Raw genomic sequence first — 19,949 nt, forward strand, 5'->3', positions numbered from 1 at the left:
GAGATTAGTAAGAGGCCATTGGAAGATGGGTAGAAGAAAAGTAGGGAAACGACAAAAAAACAAAACAAAATAAAAAACGGTGACGCACAAAAACAAAGTACACAATATGGGCTGAGAAAACTTCGTTAATTCATCGCGCGTATTTTCTTTCTTTTTCTTTTCTTTATTTTTAACCTAGGTATTACATTAGGCCGTAGAATAGCAGGAGCTTGGTGGCGCAGCCAACCACCCTGTTCCAAAGGGGATGCTCATAACATCCATCAATCTATCCATCCAACCATCCATGCCGAGTAGCACCGACAGACGCAACGGCAGAAAACGCCGCTAAAAGCGCTGAATGTGTGTGTGTGTGGGGGGGGGGGGGGAGGGGCTAAGGGATTAAGAACGACGTTGCAAGCAAACAAGTCTTCCTGTGTGTTCTGAGGACTGTGCAGACAAACAGCAGTGGTGCACGCAAGGTAATGTCGGACATCAACTCACCACTCTCGTATTGGAGTAAACGCGGAAGAAATTACACCTCCGCCGCCAACATCACCGATAACTCATATTCAATCAAATCGAACCGCATAAAAAAGAAACTTCGCTTAGATCTATTCCCACAGTGCGTGGGATCCGCGCATGTATTCTAGCCCAAACATTCCATTCGCAGTTAAAAGAGGAAGAAGATGTGCGCGTGATGCGACGCCTCGTGGCGCCTCTCCTCATGCTTCCTCGCTAGCTGGCCCCAAGGTGCGAGGTGCCACCATTTCGTTCCATTTTACCGACGCGTCAGCTGCCTCCGCGAATATGCTCAGCGAGCCACCCGCACCGAAGGGTAAGTCAGATGTTCTGCAATTTCTTTCGCAGTTACCGCGTGGATTTCACGGACAGTGCCTTAGACATGTGAGGAATAGACGCGACGTAGTGTTTATTCGAAAACAGGGCCTGTCTCTGCCTTTCGCTTCGCAGAGCGTAGAGACCAACACAGAGGTCACGGCTTTGGGCAGCAGCGAAAGGCGCAGCAGCTTTAAATACGCGTTCGTTATGCGGGCGCTGACAAAGCGTTAATAATTTCGTGGCATTCTATGAAAGGCTAGTGGAATTTTATTTGTGTTGAGATGACGGAACTGGCCGGTGCGCGTTCTGTGCTTCGACGCGCTCGCTCGCGCTGACGTGGAGAACGCGATCGAGCTTTTGTGATGTACGCTTCGAACGAGAGGACGCGATGCTGCGTTCGCCGGCTATTCGATGGCGCCGGGCTCGGCATAGAAATTTTCACTTGCCGTTTGGGCAGGGCTTTCACGGAAACTCTTGCGTATAACCCAGGAGTCAGCCTGCGCTCCAGCTCTATGCTGAAAGACAGGGTATCTCGTTGGTATTCGGGGTTAACTGTCGCCTGCGCACTTCTGTCTAGAACACTAGAACTCAGCGCTGCAGAGCAAAGTACTCGTAATCGCCCAGCAGGTGCTAGGTTCAAGGCACACGTCTGAATACAGTGTTGGCCGGGCGTTATATTGGCGTTCGCTATATACTAACACGCAGTATACGAAAAAAGAAATGCCAGCAACGCACGGAAATTCACTTCGTCTCGCAGCGCGCCGGCTCGGCTTTGTCGACAGACAGTGCGAACGACTCCACGTAGGCCTATACATATTCGATTCTGTATGCGTCGAGAGGATGGTCATATCTATTGTAACGCATTAAAGCAATTGTATCGATCATGTTTCGGACAGCGCTTTTGTCCGCAAACGCGTAGCAGCTGCGATCCCATATACCAGTTGTCGAGCAGCAGCGTTAAGTACGAGTTCGTGACACGGGCGCTGACAAAGCGTGAATAATTTCGTAGCCTTATCACACGGAAGATTGGCATAATTGTAGTCGTGTTGCGATAACACAATTCTTGTCCAGTTATATTTAACATTATGAGAATAAGCTTGTGCACATTTAACTTGTTTGCACGAGAGAGAGCTTACCGACCATTCAAGGAAAGTGGTGTCGCTTGCAGTTAGGGGAATGCTGCTGGTGATTGTTAGGGGAATGCTGCCGTTAGATTTGAGAAAAACCGGGAGCGTTCATTACGGTTCATAAGTTACACAATTTTGCTACTTTGCGTTGGACTTCATTGAGGCCTCGAGAGGGATGCAGGAAGGGTTTTTTTTTTGGCGGTCCCTGCGGACACTCTCAATCCTCCTGCAGGAGACTTATGGCATATTCGGGCAGTCGTTTGAGTGCTCCAACAGCACTGAAATGTTCATTTAAAAGAGTAACTCAGCTTTACTGCTAGCAAACATGCGCTGCCCTCATGATAACGAAACAGGGCTATCACATCGTTAACGCTGCTTTTCACCACTTTCACAACGAGGCTCGAGCGCACTCTAAACTACTGCCCGAACATGCCATCAGGATGTCCCTTGACCTCGTTTCGGAAACGCTGAAAGCAATGGCGTAGCCCCTGGGCTTTTTCCCAAGGGATGTGCTACCATTTGCATTAATCACTGTGTCCTCTGAAGCAAGCGCGCCAAGCTGTTATTGCAGTCAAATGGCTTAAGCCTTCGGTGTGCTGACGTAAATCCCGATTCAGAAGTACAACGCACTGTAATTACTATAACATACACTGTCAGATATCACAGTGTTGTCGAAATTCCGCCTTGTTGGTGTTTCTGGTGTTAGCTTCCCTGCGAGCCATTCAGAGATGACGAAACGGCGAGTTCGACACAAATGCGCATTATGTCCGTGACATTCTGGTACCCATATATATAGTTGGAGGTCGCGCCATGAACCGCGAGTCTTAATGACGAGTTTTCGCCGTCAAAGTAAAATGTGACAGACAATGCATGCTTTTGCTGTTCCTTCATCGATTAGCATAGACTACAGCATACGTTGATATCGCTTCCCGCCGTTCAAGACGGCACTGTCGGCCATGAAGGCGGACAACCATCAAGATTCCCCCTATGACGTCATACCGCAACATTACAGCGCAGAGGCGCAACACACGTCTCGCAATAGCAACATCTGTCTCATGCGGTTGCAGTAGTAAAATGTAGCGTAATAATAATAATAATAATAATAATAATAATAATAATAATAATAATAATAATAATAACAATAATAATAATAATAATAATATGTACTCTTGTACATTTTTATTTGCATCGCAATATTTCCCTCTTCAACTTTTGTTATATGTAGATAACCAAATGTTATCTTGTTCTTTTCAATTTTTTGCCTTTCGTTATTTGTTTTTATTTATTTATTTATTTATTTATTTATTTATTTTTCTTCATTTTTCGTCAATTGATGTATGTTTGTTTGCTTTGTCTATCACATTCATTGGCACGGTCCTACAAGCCAACTGAGGCTTAGACCGGCCTGCTTGTGTTGTTTTGTATATTTTGTGGCAATAAACATTATTATTATTATTATTATTATTATTATTATTATTATTATTATTATTATTGCCCCGACCTCAGAGAGGCATATCCCTTTTGCTAGAGCTGTGTTGAACTTCTGCGCAACGTGTTTCTTAACCCTTGATTGATTGTTTGAAGCAATCTAAATAGGTGCCCATCTCCTCGCGACTAGCAGTGGCTGTTTACTGAGATAAGCGAGATCACAACAAAATCTTTACATGCCGCTGAAGGAACAAGAAAAAGCATTTCGCGTGTCATTTTACTCTTGTGGGATAAGTAATTTATCCTTATCACTCGCGGTATATGCCGCGATGTTTCATCTTGGGTAACGTTCTGGTCGCTATATTAAGACGTCATTATGGAGAAGTCTCCATTTTTCTCATCTCTGATTGGCTCGTAGAAAGGCTATGAGTAGAAACGCCAATACGGCAAAGTTCCACAACACAGTGCAATCAAAGAGCGCTCGAAATGGTACCCCGTACCCCGATGAACTGCTGAATGTGCGCCGCCAACGAATTTGAGGCTTCGAATAGGGGTTAAGTGTTCTCGGTGAACGCTAACAGTTGTCAGGATATGCCATGATGTTCCCAGCGAATCGCTGGAATTGTTCGATTTCGTGCAACTACTACAAATGCAACGCTACTAATATTATATATATATATATATATATATATATATATATATATATATATATATATATATATATATATATATATGTATATATATATATATATAAATGTTCCGCTATGACGTAATTGTACTGCTAGGAGGCGCGATCATTCTTTCTATAAACAGTCAATAAAATGGTCAAATTTAGTTGAAGAAAGCGCGACAGATTGGCAAGGCTCTCGTGGTCAGTGACATTCGGCATGAAAACGCAGTCAAGTAGCCAAGAGTTCTTGCTGTGCGTTCAAGATTGAGCGCCACCGCGACGATGCGGTGTTTGTAGTTGTGCACGTGGGCTTGCTTGGTCGACTCTGTCACGAGGCGGCGATTCTTTCGTGCTATTTGTACCGCAGTGGCGCTAACAGTTCAATGTTACGTATATGAAGAGTCCCGTAGTCCGATTCATTACACGGCGTCTCTTGCTTTCTTCGTTTTTTTTTTTGGTTACAGAGGGCCGTCGGGTCAGGTTTGGCCCCAATTGGCCAGACGGTGACGACGGGAGGGCAAAACGAGGTGAGTTACAGGCGACACACTCTAAAAGAAGTTTACACCCTTTGGGTTGTATCTTGCTACACAACATAATCGTCATCTGTCTTGCTCGCATTTTCTTTCTTTAACGCTGCGAACCCGGTACTTTACAGTCACGAACGGCTTGCTCGTTATCAGCTTGACACAGCATTCTCGACATTCTAGACACTCTCGAGTTTTCAAGAGAGGAAACGCAAACAAGGCAGACGACGATTATTCTTGTGTGGCAAATTTACACCCAGAAGGGTGTAAACTACGAGTGGACATCGGCACACTATCGGAACCTGTAACATGCAGTCATAGACTTTATCGCGGTGCTGGTGGATTGTCAGTGATACAGGGTTGTCTGGCATTCGCGAGCTGGTTGCTCCCCTAACTGCCATTAACTAACCGATATTTGTAGTTGGTAGGGCACTTCCAGGGCATCTGCAGGGTATATAAAACAAGATTACTTGCCTGGGAAACCGCCTGATGCACAGTAATATGCTGGGTATAGCACAATATTGCACGAGAATGGTTGTCTGTCGAACACAAAGCACTATGCTGTAGCACTGCCACCTGAAGGCAGGATCCCAAAAAAGAAATTGCTTTGCAGCATGGGCAACGTGGCGCTGTGAACAGCATGTCCAGTGGCATAACCTCGTGTATACAGAAAATTATTACGCCACCGTGTTTCTAGTTATTGTGGCATGATCTGGCTGAACACAATACCTCACTAGTGAATTCTGAATTTCGCGCACGTCACAACAACCCAACTAGGCTCCTAATATTAATCAAGAGCACTAATAAATAAATATCCCGGGTGTGCACAGATGTAACGAGCGGATATCGCTTCATTTTAAATAAGATCTTCCGATGATTAACGTATTAAATTTTGAAATAAAAATTCTTAATGCGGCTGAGAGAAACTCGACTGCACATTTTGAAAATTTAGCGCACGAAAGCATGAAGACAAAGGAACTAAACACGGCAGGAGCGCTTTCCTGGCTTACGTATTTGCTAGCGCTAAACTTTCAACATAAATCTACACCAGCTTGGTCAGTTCTCGAGGGCACCTCGACAGGCCGGGTCGCGGGATTGAATCCCGGCCGCTGCGGCCGCGCTTCGATGCAGCTGAAATACATAGTTTTTTACGTGTTATGTATTCTGCAGTCAAGGGCATGGCGCACGGAATGTGTTCTGGCCACTTGTATTAGCAAGAAAAAGAATAGAGATATTCCATGGTAGGCCGATGCCAGTCCTCAAGGCGTAGGTGAATAAGGAGGCATCGTACATCCGATGAACCGTTCCTTCTCGCGTTTCGTCAAATATAAGATGCTGGCAATTGTGGTGAACTATGAAGTCCCGGCCCAAAAATACAACTCGATTCAAGTGACATTTAGTAACCGATTTCGTGGTTTTGTAAAGCGACTGTCAATTTTATAATGAAATAGCTTTTCTTTTTTCATGATGCATTTTTCTGTCGCTAAGAGGTGACTGTCAGCTGGAATGCTAAGTATAATTTGCTTACTTGGAGTTTCGCATCTAGTTGCATACATTTCAACGTGGCCAAGTACGGTCACTGACACTAAGGATTTACAGTAGGATATTACTTAATTAAAGAAACAGGATTTGGCAACCAAGACACACGGACCACGCGGGATTGTTAATTATGTCAGGCAATTAGAGAAGCAAAAAAATCGTAGTCGTGCGACATTTTCAATCTGGAGTCGTACTTGGTATACCTCCGGAGCATCTGCTGTTCTTGATTTTCATCGGCGGAAGCGATGAGGTGTGCAGCAGATATGGACGAAATGTATGGAGTATGAGAATTTCCCTCTTGAAATGTTCAAGGTTCAGCTCATTTCACTGCTGAGCCCGTTTTACTCTTGAAACTTCATTGCCAACTGAAGTTGCAGCAAAGCAAGGGTTTTATTCAATGAAGAATTAGGCTTTCACCGTTCCGCCATAATACATGAGTGAAAACGTATAAAATTACTCTTATAATTTTATTTACATGGTTACGACATTTTGTTACTTAACACGGAATGTTTTAAGTACGAACGTTTTGCAGCCTCGCGGAGTAAGTGGGTGGTAGTTATGAGTGCGTGGGCAGGCCTTCCCTGCCGACAAGTTGTATCCGACTATAGCAGGGTATTTCCCCTTCATTGCGTAAGATGGAATCGTTCATCGTGACATCTCAGGTTTTCTTACTGGCATAATTTTTGCCAAGCTGCACACAAGGTAGGTGGTCAGATGTAGTTTGAATTCATTGTTGTGTAGAATAAAGTTTTCCATTCTTAAGCATAAAGAAACAGCAGCCTTACCGGTCGAAAATTTGCGTCAACTGAACATGTGAGCTCAAAGGTAAACATGGCAGGAAATTTTGTTGAGGGATCTTAAATTGTATAAAATTTTTTCGTACCTAATTGAGGATTTGCAGTGAGGTTTTCTTGCGTATCACGTCACGGTCTTTTGTGTCCTACGTGCATTTACACCTGACCTGATAATGGAATCTTCGGGAATAGTAAATATTTGCTCGTTTTACGCTTGTGCAGGCCGGTCCCATCGAAGGAGGAGGCGAATAAGCGAGCGCCTGAGGCGGCTGAAAAATCAACTGTTGCAGCTGCAATTTAGCGCCACCCTGCAATCTATCAAGGACCGACTCCGGCAAACACGTAAGCTATAACAACTTTCTTCTCTCAGACAGGGCCACATGCTCACTAGGGTAATCAAAGCTATAAGGTGTTCGCCTGCCCCGTGCCACAAGAACGCAAGTGGTGGGCAAATATTGAACGAGCCACGTGGGGGCAAATAGAAACCAGGAGAGTTCCACAACACTAGCTCTGTCAACCAGATGCAATGTGTAGCGAATTCTAATCGTACCGTATTGTATTTTCCGATGAGCACATAATTTTTCGCAGTAGGACATTTCGTATTAGTACATAACCCAGAGAACACACTGGCAAGCAGACGTCTTCATGTGGTGGGAATAAATGCATACGGCAAATTACACTGTTCTGACTCTGACATTGTACGTATGTCAATTTTTCGTCGCTCATATTGTTCGTCCTGATGACACTTTTCGGCACATTGAAACTAAATTTAAAAGGTCTGGTGAGACCACTGAAAGTCAAGCATGCGCTTGCATATAAACATTTTACGTGCTTTCCATTCTCATTCAGTTTTCCAGATAAGACGGCAAGCAGCTCACTACATGGGCGCTTAAGAAAGCAAAATAAAAAAATTGCCGGCAGATCCCACGCCCTGTGCGATCTGCCGGCTGATATTCATGTTATGGCACTCATGTCATGACGTATCATTTATGTTCTTCATACTCTTGTCATCCTATGCCAATTTTGGTGCATACCAAGACGTAGGCAGCTGTTTCATGACCTACATGGACTTGCATGACGCGCATGTCATGACATTCATGTCATTACCTATTAATGTTCGTCATACACTCTTGTCATACTAGGCCAATTTCCTTACATACCACGTTTACGAAACTACCGTGAGAGCAACAAAACCTAGGCGGCTGTTCCATGACCTACAAGACACAAATGGTATTCCTGTCGAGACCAATCATTTCTTTGTCACACAAAATTGTCATACTATGCCAATTTTGGTACCTGCCAAGTTAGCGAAACGACCTTGAGAGCACCAAGACGTGTGCTGTTAGATAGATATTGTCAAAGGGGCAAATGTTCGCCAACAAATGCTTCACATTTAAAGTGGCTCTCCCATAATCGAGAGTAGATGTAAGCGTGAAACGGCAACTGGCGAAGATTGGTTGATACTAGTCGCAATATTAAAATGGGTGTAGTGCATGTTCGCAATGGCACGCCCCGCCACACCACAACGCACCACGGTGCGCTGGTCCATATGGACGCTGCCCAGCTAGAAGAAATACGGCTGAAGGTGGCTCGACAGGTGGCGAAAAACACCCAGGAGGCCAAGCGCACTGCCCAGCTAGAAGGAAAGCGCCTGAAGGAGGCGCGACCAAACATCTTAGGGAATCTCGATTCTTTCTCCGTGATCTTGACGCAAGAGGCCACGTGGTGCGCCTTCACATAGCAAAGGACTGCCTTCACGGAGCTTTCACTTGCCAAGGCTGGCAGCGTGACGTAATGCTGTTTGCTTACGTTTTCCTTCCTTCGCGAAGGCAAAGCAGTGCATCGGACTCTTCCGGCGCCAGGCCACACAGAAGCTCGGCGAGAACAGTAGATCCGCAGCAAATTCCATTTCCCAGAATTAAAAATGCGTGCTTGCCTCTATCTGGCTTTTGAACGTCGCCATATTGGAAATCACAAATAAAACTTCAGTGTACTAGAAGTTACAGTTTGAGGGATTGTGAACATTAGGAATAACTCGCAACTAATATATATTGTAACTTGTTTGGGGTAAGTAGCATATGGAATGCGTTCCTTTACAAAAAGTAGGGGGGATATTGTTTTGTTCTCGCAACTTGCCCGGATGTTCTCGTTTGAGTGTCAGGATAATGGCTCTGGCTTTTGGCTCAAGGTCACTTGAAGGTCGCCGACAACGGTAGTGAAAACCATTTCATGTTTAAAGATGTATGGGTTCTAGACATAACGCGCAATGGGTTGTAATGCCATAGCTGGTGGTGCAAAGGCACAGCAATGCCACCCTAAGAGGTAGGTGCGGTCTCTTTAATGCCGTTGGGCATCCGAGTTACTGAGGCTATCGAACCGGTACAGAATTGAAAATTTAAAGCGGAAAAACAAGCCGTTATTTTTGCGCAAGCAGGAAGTGAACTGGAAAGAAATACTTTTTTTTTACTGTAGAGCCAAACTGAAAAGTATTGACCGCGTCAGGCTCAGGTTGGCCACTTCGTCTGGAGGTTTTCATTAGTATATTTCTGCCCTTAATATTGATCCGTGCTGCCTCACTTGTATATGCACATGAGCTCCCTGTCATTTTACAAATGGTAGCACAATCAAATATGATTTTGAACGTGACGCGTCGGAAAGCCGTGATATCTTTAGTAAATCCTGGAAGGGTTTCCCTGGTAGCATGCTATTCCAGACAGATGTACACAGATACACAACATACTCAAAACGCTACACTCTGCATGCTCAATGCGGCCCTGGTCGATGTATCCTTTTCTTGTCGTCGTTCAGCGTGCGGAAAAATCTTTCACAATGAAGTGAACTAGCGCACCTTTCAGTCTTATCGCAGTTCATTTCTAGTTTTTCCGAGTTTTTTTTCTGTGTATCCTCAATTAGATGTTGCGCAACAAGTATATCGGTTCTTGTTTGCGTGGTCGCTGTGTGCGAGAGCACGGCGTTCACTTTAAGCGCGCTGGTCTATGTCAGCGTGCGCAAAATTATCCGCAATGAAGTCAAACCAACGAAAGGAAACACAAATGCCTTCGTTACCCGAGGTGCACAGGCAGGTAGAATGCATGGGCCAGGGACGTGACTTAGTTAAAGAACCAGATGACCAGTCATCTTTGTAATACACATGCTCGTTAGGCGACCGCCAAATATTTGTCCATGGGGGAAAACAAGGAATAGAAGCAGAGCTTCTTGTGGTTAGATTATGTAAAGGAATACCACATTGAACCCTTTCTTTTTTGATCTTAGGAGTTGAACAGAAACTAGAAAACCATTCAACCGGAACAAAGGGATGAAAATGTTTCAGTTTGTCACTCTGTTGCGGCGTGTTCTCGAGTGACCGAATCCATAAAGCTATTTTTCTTTCATAAGTGTTGTTTGACATTTACTCCAAAATCCAAACAAGCTCAATTTTTGCCTACGTTTATTTCTAGGTTTATTGGGCCGCACATACGGGCTCAATGCCTCGAGTAACTGTTGTGGTGTTCTAGTGGAAAAAACAATTTGAAGGCTTAAGTGATTGTTGCGTTATCACAAATTAGGGAGCGGGAAATAAAGAATGTAAGTCTCTACGGATTCTCACGAGTCTATGACGGATGTGGTGATTAATTTCTTTGTAGCTTTTGTAGTTTATGGGAATATCGAGAAATAGGAACTGTGGCAGGCAATGTTTAAGAAACGTTGTCATGCATTTTTCAGTGGTCGTGCAAGCCCTGCTCTTCATCTTCGCTTTCGACGGGGAAGGTGAGCAGACCATCATACATCAACAGTCTGTCCAGTTAATATTGAGCCCTATTGCTTATTAAACGATAAATCTGTTGTTATTTAATTGGACAAATTTCAACGGAAAGACGGCAGAGCACCTTTGCGCGTGGCCAGTAAGACACAGTGCCCTGAATATAAAGCAAAATTTCAGCTTTACGCCATGGTGGGATGAGTGGGACGTACTGCGTTCTTTTTTTTTCATGCCAGTCTACAGCTAGATTTGAAACGAGGGTATAGCTTACGCTTTTTGAAGTTATAACGGCCGTGAAAGCATCGTGCAGGGACCCTACAAAAATGCTTTTATCCTGTGTGTTTTGCTGTATACATGCTCTTGGGCAACGCTGGCATTCACAGCCCAGCCGAATACTCCTCCAAGCGGATAACTTATGCCACCATATATACGGTGTTCATGTAACTTGAACCAAAGATTTTAAAAGTGGTTAGCCGCAAGTGAATGAAACCAGCGACATATGGTTTGCGATCATGTGACGCTCTTTAGAGTATTTTTATATCTCGCTTAGTTTTCCAAGATGAATTATGCTCAACTCTCGCCATTCACTTCAGGGCCAAGTGCGTGTCGTTGCAACGTAAATGGGATTCAGAAACGACCGATCCAATTTTTTTTTTTTTGTGGCGACGTACATACTGCGCGGTTATTTTCTTCTGTCATCGTTTAAAGAAAGCCCACGAAAAATGAAATGAAACCACGTGACTGCGTTCATGCGCTATCCTGTTGCAGCGCTCTCAGCCGCATTTCGTGCGAAAGAACCGTGGGCGTGGACGGTGGCGAAATGGCAGCCGCGGCCCCAGGCATCGGCTTCAGTGCGTCAGAATCTCTGGCGGCGGCACACGGAAAGGAAGGGCCGCTGTCCCCGATGAGCGATAGGCTTCACGCACGGTTTAGAGCGCTGCAATGTGATAGCGCGCACGAGTGCAGCTACGTGTTTTTATTTCATATTTCGCGGGCTTTCATTAAACGCCGGACGAAAATCGCCACGCAGCATCTACGTTGGCGCAGAAAAGTGGATTGGTCGTTTCTGTACCCCCTCTACAACGCAACGAAACGCACTTGGCCCTAAAGTGAATACAAAAAATTTGGCATAATTAATCTTGGCTAATTAACTAATCACGAGGCATATAGAATATTCACTAAACAGCAGCGCATGACGGCCAACCATATATCTTCGGTTTCATTAAGCTGCGGTTAAGCACTATTTCAAAAAGCTTGTTTCAAGTTACGTGAAACATAATACGACGGCGAGCCCTTTTCAAGCTCCTGAAACATCGATCATTTCTCATGTTTATTGAAATCATCATCGCTGCTGCAGCCCTATTTCTTGAGAGACCATGCGTAAGCAGCGGCGCATAGCCTGCCGAACGACGAAATTGTGGCAAACTCCACGAACACTGCTTTTCTTTAGCGGTCACTTCGGACGCTCTGTAACCTCCTGTAGGCTTCTTATGGCATATTCTAGAGGTGGTTCGGTGCTCTGGCAGGACGGCAATGCGCGGGCGTTATCAGTGATGGTAGTTTCTTTATCGTAGCCTCGTTGCGGGCTCGGAAACACACCGTTAAATCTGTTTTTCACGGCTTTCGCAACAAGATCCTAGTGCTCTCAAACGGCCAACCGAATATGCCATTAGGATGCCAGCTAACCACCATTCTAAATGCTGAAAAGAACACCGTAGGCCCTGGGTCTTTTCAGAATGGATGTGCTACCCTTACCATCAATCGCTGCGCTTTCCCGAAGCAGTGCGTCAAGCTCTAGCACAGAGAAAGACATTTGACAAGAGCGGGCACCTCCATAAAGACCAGTTGCCGAATTGACTACATCGCACCAAGCGGGTGGGATTAATTCCGGTTTCGGTTTTCGGCATTCTGAACGCTAGGTCGCACGCGCTACGCCGGCTGCAGTACTAGGCGCCTTTTCTTTATTCTGCTGCTGAATCGGCCGCGGTCTTAGGGCGGAATTGTTTAATTAAGATAATTGCGAACGAGCCTTAGAAGCCTTCATCGAATCGGTGCCACGTGCTAGACGCAGAACGCCTTGTAAATGAGGCAATGCTTATTTCGCTCTATACAAATGCTCTTTCCGGGCTGTTCGTGCATTCATACAACGTTCATCTACAAATTTATCTCACCAAGACCGGCTTGGTTTTTTTGCTAACTGTCACAACCACAGGGGCGGCGAAATGTATCGCAAAAAGTAACTTAATTACAATAATCTTGGGGGTCAAAGAATGCGTCACGATCTTGTCCTAGGAAGATTCAATACACGCGAAACTAACTGCATCCCATGGTCGAGTTGCCGTTCGCTGACTGCGTCAAAAAGCCGGGTGTGGCGAGCGTGCCCCAAAACTACCGAAATAAGTTATAATAAATTCGCGGTTCTTAAAAAGCGTCGCAAACATCTCGCAGTAAGGGTCGTCAAGCCAAATTAAATGCGCCAGGACGCCCCAGCTGTTTCCCGCAAACTGCGTCACCCGTCTCGGCTCCGTACAGTAAAAGCCAAAATTGCTTGAAATGCGTCGCATGCTGTGAAACAATATTTCTCACCTTGCCTTAGTCAAATAGTGCAGTGGTGCCGTGTCGCAGTACAGAAGGAGCCCAAGAAGACGCCATGAGCCCAACAAACACACCACATCCAGAAGAGACGGGGCGCCGAGCAGGCGGTCGTCAGAAGCGCAACCGGTCTCGCTGGCTTTGGTGAACTGTCTGGCGCATTACGTATGCATCTGTCGCGCGTGAGCGCCGTTAGCTTGTTGCTAGTTAACGCAAGAAAAACAAGTCGCAAAGCATAAGTTCATTTACACGCAAAACCTTTTAGTATGAGGGGGAAGTCAAAAATAATAAAGCGTTGTCTGTATTTCATTGTTTAACGGATGGGATTAAAACTCGGCGTGACGTGTTTCCTCTTGCCAGTTTTCGCCGAATGTCCCCTCTTGTGGAATTTTTTTTCTATATGCTGTAAGTGCAATCACGTGTTTGTATCCTGAGGCCTGCTGACAGAAATTTCGATTCAGACGTACAGTCACAGAGGGAAAAGATTAGCATAAGTGACTGTAGGGGCCGGAGTGGCCAATAGATGACACGCGGCGTTGTTGCAAATTGCGAGAGTTCCAGGCGCATTCCATTTTCCAAAGCAGGGGTGGCTGGTAAAAACAGACCCATCCCAAAGACCGCATTGCAAAAGCTTTGATATGCCTCTCTTTTCGGCCAAGCTATGCGCCAACAAGGCTGCGCACGAGAGCCCATGTTTTAATGCGCGGGCGTTATCAGTGATGGTAGTTTCCTTATCTTAGCCTCGTTGCTCAGCGTTGTTCACGCATAGCTTGGCAGAAAAGTGAGGAACATTATAGAGTGTCCTACAACAGAGTAGAGGGAACTCTGGCATTGCACTCGTTGGTCCACCATGGGAATGATGGGTTCCAGAGGAATCCAAGCATATGGCTTATACACACGGCTCTGGGCTAGGTCGACATAGTTTCGTTCACCACCTTCCAAGCAGGTGAACGTTCTAACGTCATTCATGACAAAGAAAGACAAACACCGACCAAGTAAAACTTCTTAAAAACTAGAAATTTCGGCTTCCAAGAGGAAGCTCTGACAAAAAAGGTTCAAATGCCCTTGAAACAGGTTTTAGCATGTAGTGAAGCAGTGCGCGAAAGACGGTGGGAGGGATGTATTTCAATTGAGCGTGTGCCCTGTTAATGGCATCTCGAGGGACTCCAGGTACAGGCGTGATTTCTGGTTTCTTTCCTGGCCTATTAGACTAGACTTCATCCAGTAAATATTGCATTTAGTCGTTGATGGCTACGCGGCCAAAGCATTAGAAGCTATCCTTATCCACATCGTTTTGATTTAGCCGCAGCAGCTGTATAATGTGGCTTCTCTCCCCAATGTAGACGCACTCGCAATCCGCACAGCGGATCTTGTAAATAACGCAAGGAAAGATTTCATCCGGCAGCTTGTCCTCTTGAGTAGCGAGCGCGTGCCTCAATTAGCGCACAGGAACATGAGCGACGTCGACGTCGCATTTACGTAGCACGTGTGATGAGGTCTCGCTTATCCCGGGCACGTGCGGAAAGGGAGTGCGTTTCTTCGGACCGGCACTGGCACCTTATCCAATGTGGTGGAATCAGTACATGCACTGTAAAATAATATACAACCTTAAAAGTTAGGTGTATATATGTCTACAACTCCCACCCTTACATTCAAAAAGGTTAAAGGCCAGGTGTGGTTTATAGAACGATTGATACCCTTATTCACGTTTAAGGCTCTCAATTATTTTGCAGTGTAGGTTGACTTTTATAAGTGAGCTTCCTAATATTTTTTTTTCACTTTGACAAGGAATGTGCTCAAGGCTCCTATGCCCATGTTCATCTAAGTGGGACTGCTAGCACGGTGACAAGATCTAAAAACGTGACTGGCCATCTCCATATCGGGTGCATTCCGGACTGCTCCAATAAATAGCGCTGCATAGTACGCAGATAGAGCCAAGTTCAGTGAAATGGGCAGCGATACCTGGGCACCAAACACACTCACGGGCCTTAGCTTTACAGTGATTGAGACCTTGGTGCCCTCCAGAGTGACATGCCTTATCCACGAGGCAGCGCATAACACTGCCTTCAGAATCGGGTCACTGTTCAACAAGCCACCTCCAGGATTATCCCAGCAAACGGTTGCACCTCTCCACGCATATCTAACGCGCATATTGAAATGTTAGGGAAGCTATCCTGGGTCTTGTCAGTCGCTCCGGAGGGATTCACTACAGCCGATGCAAGTTCTTTCGGTCTGGGCACAGTGCTGCTACAAACTCACCCTTCTGGGGAACTTTTCATCGAGCTCCATGATACCTACGCATCGTTATAGTTAAACTGAGAAGGAAACCTTAAGCGTAACATGGGCCGTCCTACGGCTGGAAGAGTTCGTGCGCGGCATCAGGTTTGTAGTGGGAACGGACACCCAGCCACTGGTACCGCTGTTTGGAAAAAATAGAACTGGACAAGCTTCCTCCCCGAATTCAAAGGCTTCGCTTGAAACTGATGTGCTACCAGGTTTCCGCGCTTTATGTTCTTTAAAGGTTTCTTGCCACTGCTTGCACGCTGTCTAGAACAGGTCAAGTCCAGTAGACGACGTGGAAACTCCTCGCATTTGACACATGCAGCTTCGGGGTTGTACCGATAAATGTCGTCGACTTGATAAAGCCACAACACTCTGACGGCGAGGGCAAGATTCTGACCTCTTATGTCCAACGAGGGTTGCCCCAGAAAAGCAAAATGCCACTTCACCTCACAAAGTATGGCCCAGCTGCGAACGAAATCTCAATGTTTAGTGGCCTTAACTTTAAAGGCACTTGCATTATTGTCCCTTCTAAACTGAGACCGTCTGTGTTGACACTTCTCCACGAGGGGCACGAATTAGCAGTTGCAAACTGAATTAAATTTCTTGATCTGCGTAATTTTGTGCCCGAAATGTAATGAAAATGGGCTCAATGTTACTAGTGATCCTGCCCGGAAGCCCTTGATGTCAAGAAGTTTGAAAATCATTTGCATAGGATAACAATTGCGAAGCAAACTTGTCTTGTCGTTTGCAACAGTACTGTGCTCTTTAAGGAGTGCTGCCAAATTCTTTAAGTGTTGTGAGCACCTCCAGTGCACATTTAATTTTCGTTAAAAAGACAGTAAGACAGAATGGGCCATATAAAATTAACGGCAATAATTTAGACTTAAGTAAAATTTTGCTCAAACGATGCGATAATTTCTTGCTTTAGAAAATAAACAAATTTTGCTAAATTTGGCCGCCGTCAGATGATCCTATAAAAGTATTTGGCCTTAAGAATATACTATTTGCTTTAAAGGGGCCCTGAACCACTTTCTATCGAAGTGGAGAAAGACATTTGAAGTGAAGATAGGCTATTTCAGAACCACTTTGCCGCAGAAAGTACTCCAATGCGTTCAGCAGAAGCGGAGTTATCGGCAATCAAACACGGCCTGAGCTGTGCCCCCCTTCCTCCTCCAATGCCTTGCACTGCGAAGGCTACGGCGGAGTGACGGTGGAGACGTCACCGTGACGCGCCGTTCAAATTTCCGGTTTGGTGCCTCTGCCGCGCTAAACGTAAGCCAAACGCGGCTGTCCTCAGAGAGCCGCAGTGCGCTGAGCCACTGGACTCGTGGCGGCACCTCGCGGCGGCCGCGGTGTAGCCGAGCGCAGCGACCAATAACAGCCGCGTATTGGAGCGTGCTTTATGACAAAATAAAGCACACAGAAGAGAGCGAGGATCATGGGGTTTTTTGAAACGAGAGCGTTTGAGAAAAAGGTGACTTCGCGCTCCGCTTGCGAGCTTCACGGATCGCGTACGACAGCAGAACTTGGCTGAGATGTTCACAACAGCGTATGCTACCCGCGGACTGTTATTTCACCAAGCCCGAAGGGTGGTTCAGGGCCCCTGTCGTCGTCGTCGTCGTCGTCGTCGTCATCATCATCATCATCATCATCATCATCATCATCATCATCATCATCATCATCAGCCTAGTTACGCCCACTGCAGGGCAAATGCCTCTCCCATACTTCTCCAACTACCCGGTCATGTACTAATTGTGGCCATGTTGTCCCTGCAAACGTCTTAATGTCATCCGCACACCTAACTTTCTGCCGCCCCCTACTACGCTTCCCTTCCCTTGGAATCCAGTCCGTAACCCTTAATGACCATCGGTTATCTTCCCTCCTTATTACATGTCCGGCCCATGCCCATTTCTTTTTCTTGATTTCAACTAAGATGTCATTTACCCGCGTTTGTTCCCTCACCCAATCTGCTCTTTTCTTATCCCTTAACGTTACACCTATCATTCTTTAAGGGCCCCTTTAAGTAAATTAAATTCTGGGGTTTTATCTGTCAAGACCACGATATGGTTATGAGGGGTGGTGTAGCGAGGGATTCTGGTTTAAAACCCGGCTTTCTTTAACGTGTGTGCAATGCACTTCATAGGGGTGTCTTTTATGCATTTCGCGGCCATTGAGATGCGGCCGTTGTGACCGGGATCTTATCCTACGCGATTCGGCTTACCAGTGGATGGCAAAGCCCTTGCGCCAGCATGGTGTTCGCTTTGCTGACAGAATGGTAGATTCCAAGTAATTTAGTTCTCTCGACCTGTGCTTTCTCCTTATAAATATATCTTTTATGCTTGTTAATTCTGTTGCTTCAATACAAGTGATTATTGGTAATCAAATCATGTGTGTCTTTCTTTGTTTCACTGTGATAATTTTCGTTTCAGTGGCCTGCTTATGTGACACGTTATTGTACCGCAGTAATGCATGTTCCTTTTGGCGTCATAAGTATTCTAGGAAACTACTTTTAATAAAATTTGTTCATTATTCATACGTTGTTAGTGTTGTTAGTGTTCATTAGTGTTGTTCTGTTATTTGTTCATGTTAGTGTTAGTGTTGTTAGTGTTCATTATCTCATACATAAGTGTCGTAACTTATGTGACTGTAAGCCAGAGTGCTTCCGCTGATGTGCTATCTTATTGCATGGTTGCAAAGAAATTGTTCGGTTTGCCTTTTCAGGTGCCCTGATAGCTCTCACTCAAGCAACACATTCCAATGGTCTTCGGTCAGCAGACTCGGTGTATCGAAGTACCATTAAAGTTCCAATAAACAACGCTTGTGCGATGTATGGCATGCTCAAATCGTAGGATTTCACTATTATTTAAAGCTTGAATGGGTGTGCAGAAGTACTTGTGTAACGTATACTCTTTTATTTAAAGTACTAGCCATTACTTCACCTGATATTTTTTTTCACTTCGAAGTTTTTACTGTAGATATGTGAACGAACCATTACAGCAACACAACACTCAAGTAAGGTCAGTACAAGTGATCGTGCATGCAGTACACTGGCAAGAACTATATTTGCATTAATATAGTAAAAATGAATGTGAGATGCCAATCTTTTTGAGGGCGCATACTCGCACAGATCGTACAAGCTCGTTCTCTTGTGTGCACTCAGTTCGTACAAACTCGTTCATTATGTACGAGAATCTCGTCCAGTGACAAAAACGCGATCTCATACACATATGTAGTACGAGAAATCGTTCAGTATACGAGAACTCCTTCAATCTACGAGAAATTGTAGAGTAGGGAGCAATAATCGCGTACTTTTCTCGTAGATTGTCGATCACATTTTTTTTCAATATGGTTAAAATTGCTTGTTTTTGTGCTTTTAGTTACTAATTCATGATTAACCCTAACGTTCCACTTGTTTTCACGTTAGCATGTAATTTTAGAGCGCAGCACTTAAGCACCCATTCCTGCGTTTAGCGTCGGCGTGCCTGGCAACCTAGCAAGCGAATGCAGCGAAGGATGAAAGAGCGAAAGTGGAGCTCAGTGGGGGATGAAAGAAATGCGATAGTGATGAGAGCGCGAGGAGGAAAATAGAGAAGGGTGCAGCGTAACGATTAGGAGGAAAAGACAAGACGTGCTCCGCGGTGCCGTCCTCCTGCGCCGCTTCCGCTATAGAATGCGCTCCGCGCGAGCCATGCGCACTGGTATACTTTTTCCTGGCCAATGAGCGACGGAACCGATGAAAGTGCTTCGTCTGCTGCCGCTGCTAAAAAAGCTGCACGAGCAGAGGCCCAGCGCCACTACCGAGAGCACTCTGCCGTTCAGATTCAAATTATGTGCCTCAAAATAACGCGAATTCAAATTACCTAAAAAGCTGCATTCAAAGTTCGCATTGGGGAGTATAATAGTCGTCGATGAATTTTTTCTTGTCATATCACTTGCGTTCATCAATCCTAGATAGTCTAATAGTGGTGCTCAGTCTCAATAATCCATCTTGATTGGGTCTGTCGACGTAGTGGGTATGTGCCGTAATATTCTTGGCTAACAACACTCTCAATTCTTCGATACTAGCTCTCTCAATAGGAGGGTGGGCAGTCTGCTTTGCCAGCTTGAAAGTCTAATCAGGCTTACACTTGAAAGTTTCACTCGGAATGGCTTACATGATATAAATGAGGTGTTATGTCAATTATTGGTGCGGCAACCACAATAAAGAATGCTAGAATGATTTAAGAAGAGCTGTGTACATTTATTAGCAATTATCTTGCAATTACGGAGGCCACATCGCTTAGCAGAGAGAAAATTGTCTGCGAATCTTCAAACCAGGCTTGTGAGTTTGGTAGCTGCGATGCACAACCTTCACATTGTTACCGGTAAAGGGCCGCCCCTCAAGAATTATGTACAAAGAGTAGCATTCATGGTCCG

General features: G+C 45.2%; 1 protein-coding gene across 1 annotated transcript; it reads left to right on the forward strand.

Moving 5' to 3' along the window:
- Nucleotides 1–605: 605 nt before the first annotated feature.
- On the forward strand, nt 606–18,382 carry LOC129382538 (uncharacterized). The gene is made up of 5 exons (XM_055066675.1): nt 606–814; nt 4,506–4,568; nt 7,121–7,240; nt 10,622–10,666; nt 18,255–18,382. Exons 1-5 carry the CDS (start codon nt 619–621, stop codon nt 18,380–18,382), a joined length of 552 nt encoding a protein of 183 aa, XP_054922650.1. The 5' UTR covers nt 606–618.
- The last annotated feature ends 1,567 nt before the right edge of the window (nt 18,383–19,949 follow it).

This window comes from Dermacentor andersoni, chromosome 6 (genome assembly GCF_023375885.2).
Source record: "Dermacentor andersoni chromosome 6, qqDerAnde1_hic_scaffold, whole genome shotgun sequence".
In the NCBI taxonomy this organism is placed as follows: Eukaryota; Metazoa; Arthropoda; class Arachnida; order Ixodida; family Ixodidae; genus Dermacentor; species Dermacentor andersoni.

Excerpts from the sequence above, each read along its gene's own strand:
- LOC129382538 (XM_055066675.1), top strand. The coding sequence starts at position 619 with ATGTATTCTAGCCCAAACATTCCATTCGCAGTTAAAAGAGGAAGAAGA. Across the intron at positions 4,569-7,120 it reads CGACGGGAGGGCAAAACGAG|GCCGGTCCCATCGAAGGAGG; the intron begins GTGAGTTACAGG and ends ACGCTTGTGCAG. Across the intron at positions 10,667-18,254 it reads CTTCGCTTTCGACGGGGAAG|GTGCCCTGATAGCTCTCACT; the intron begins GTGAGCAGACCA and ends TTGCCTTTTCAG.